The sequence below is a fragment of the Mus pahari genome, chromosome 20 (genome assembly GCF_900095145.1).
Source record: "Mus pahari chromosome 20, PAHARI_EIJ_v1.1, whole genome shotgun sequence".
NCBI classification, from domain to species: Eukaryota; Metazoa; Chordata; class Mammalia; order Rodentia; family Muridae; genus Mus; species Mus pahari.
The window spans coordinates 20,033,896-20,035,014 of NC_034609.1; the positions used below are offsets into that span (position 1 = coordinate 20,033,896).

A 1,119-nucleotide genomic window follows, 5' to 3' on the forward strand; every position below is an offset into this window, starting at 1 on the left:
GACGAACTTGAGGACAACTGTTAATGACAGAACTAGTTATTTTTTCTCTTACAAGCCTCTAACATGAGAGGCTCTATCGGGGTCCACGAGGGAGCCCCTGATACCTCCTGAGGCTTCAGGTAAAGCTTCTGACCTATTATTCCAGTGCCATGGCTGACAGGTGTTTGGTGCTGTGATTTTCCTTGCGTGTGTAAACTTTCAGAAAAGCTGGAGACAAAAGGATGAGCGAGTTTGGTTTAGAGCCGACGAAGTTCCAGACCCCAGCCGTGGACGCCTCCGCCCTACCTCTTTTCCGAGGACTGAGTTCAGTCGCTGGGTTATGCACCGTGGTTGGAAGCGGGATCTACTCACCACCACCCACCCTCCCTCCCCCTGCACGTGACGCTCACGAGCACAGAGGCTGTCGGGAAAGTGGTCTCTGTTCCTCCGCACCTGGGAATTACTTGGTGACCTGGTGAATAGCATGGGCAAGGTAGCCCACATTGCCAGAGGTGACCCCTGCCACGGAGATTCTGCCATCCTTTGTCATGTAGACCGAGAACTCCTTGGTCAGCCGCTCCACCTGCAGAAAGAAAAGAGCTAGACAACCACTTCCGGTGGGGATATTCCAGGCTCAACAGGGCACCCGATAGCCAACTTGTTAAACAACAACAACAACAACAACACCTTTATATTTTCCCTTTATGATAGAATTTAGTGTGTGTGTGGTTTTTTTGTTTTTGTTTTGTTTGTTGTTTTTTTTGTTTTTTGTTTTGAGTAAAAGAATAAAAAGCTATTTTAAAGTAGGATCTGGGGTCTGTGAGATGGCTCAGCAAGTAAAGGTGCTTGCTACCATGCCTGATGACCCGAGTTTATTCCCAGAACTTATATGGTAGAAGGAGAAAACCGACTCCTGGGGGCTGGTGAGATGGCTCAGCGGTATGCACAAGGTATGCACACTTCAGAAGACTACAGCATCACAGGGGACAGAAAAAAATGATAAAAGAAAACAAGGACAGTGTGTGTGTGTGTGTGTGTGTGTGTGTGTGGTAGCACACATCCAATCTCAGTATGCTACATAGGAAAACCTTGGGGAGAGGAGAGGAGAGAGAGAGAGAGAGAGAGAGAGAGAGAGAGAAG

The 1,119-nt window shown here is 48.1% G+C and overlaps 1 protein-coding gene across 1 annotated transcript in view; it reads right to left on the reverse strand.

Moving 5' to 3' along the window:
* Positions 1-6: 6 nt before the first annotated feature.
* Positions 7-1,119, reverse strand: part of Got2 (glutamic-oxaloacetic transaminase 2) — a 27,638-nt gene continuing 26,525 nt past the window's right edge. The window contains exon 10 of the mRNA XM_021220326.2: positions 7-606. Coding sequence (XP_021075985.1) covers positions 440-606 — 167 coding nt within the window. The 3' untranslated portion in view covers positions 7-439. The remainder of the gene's footprint in view (positions 607-1,119) is intronic.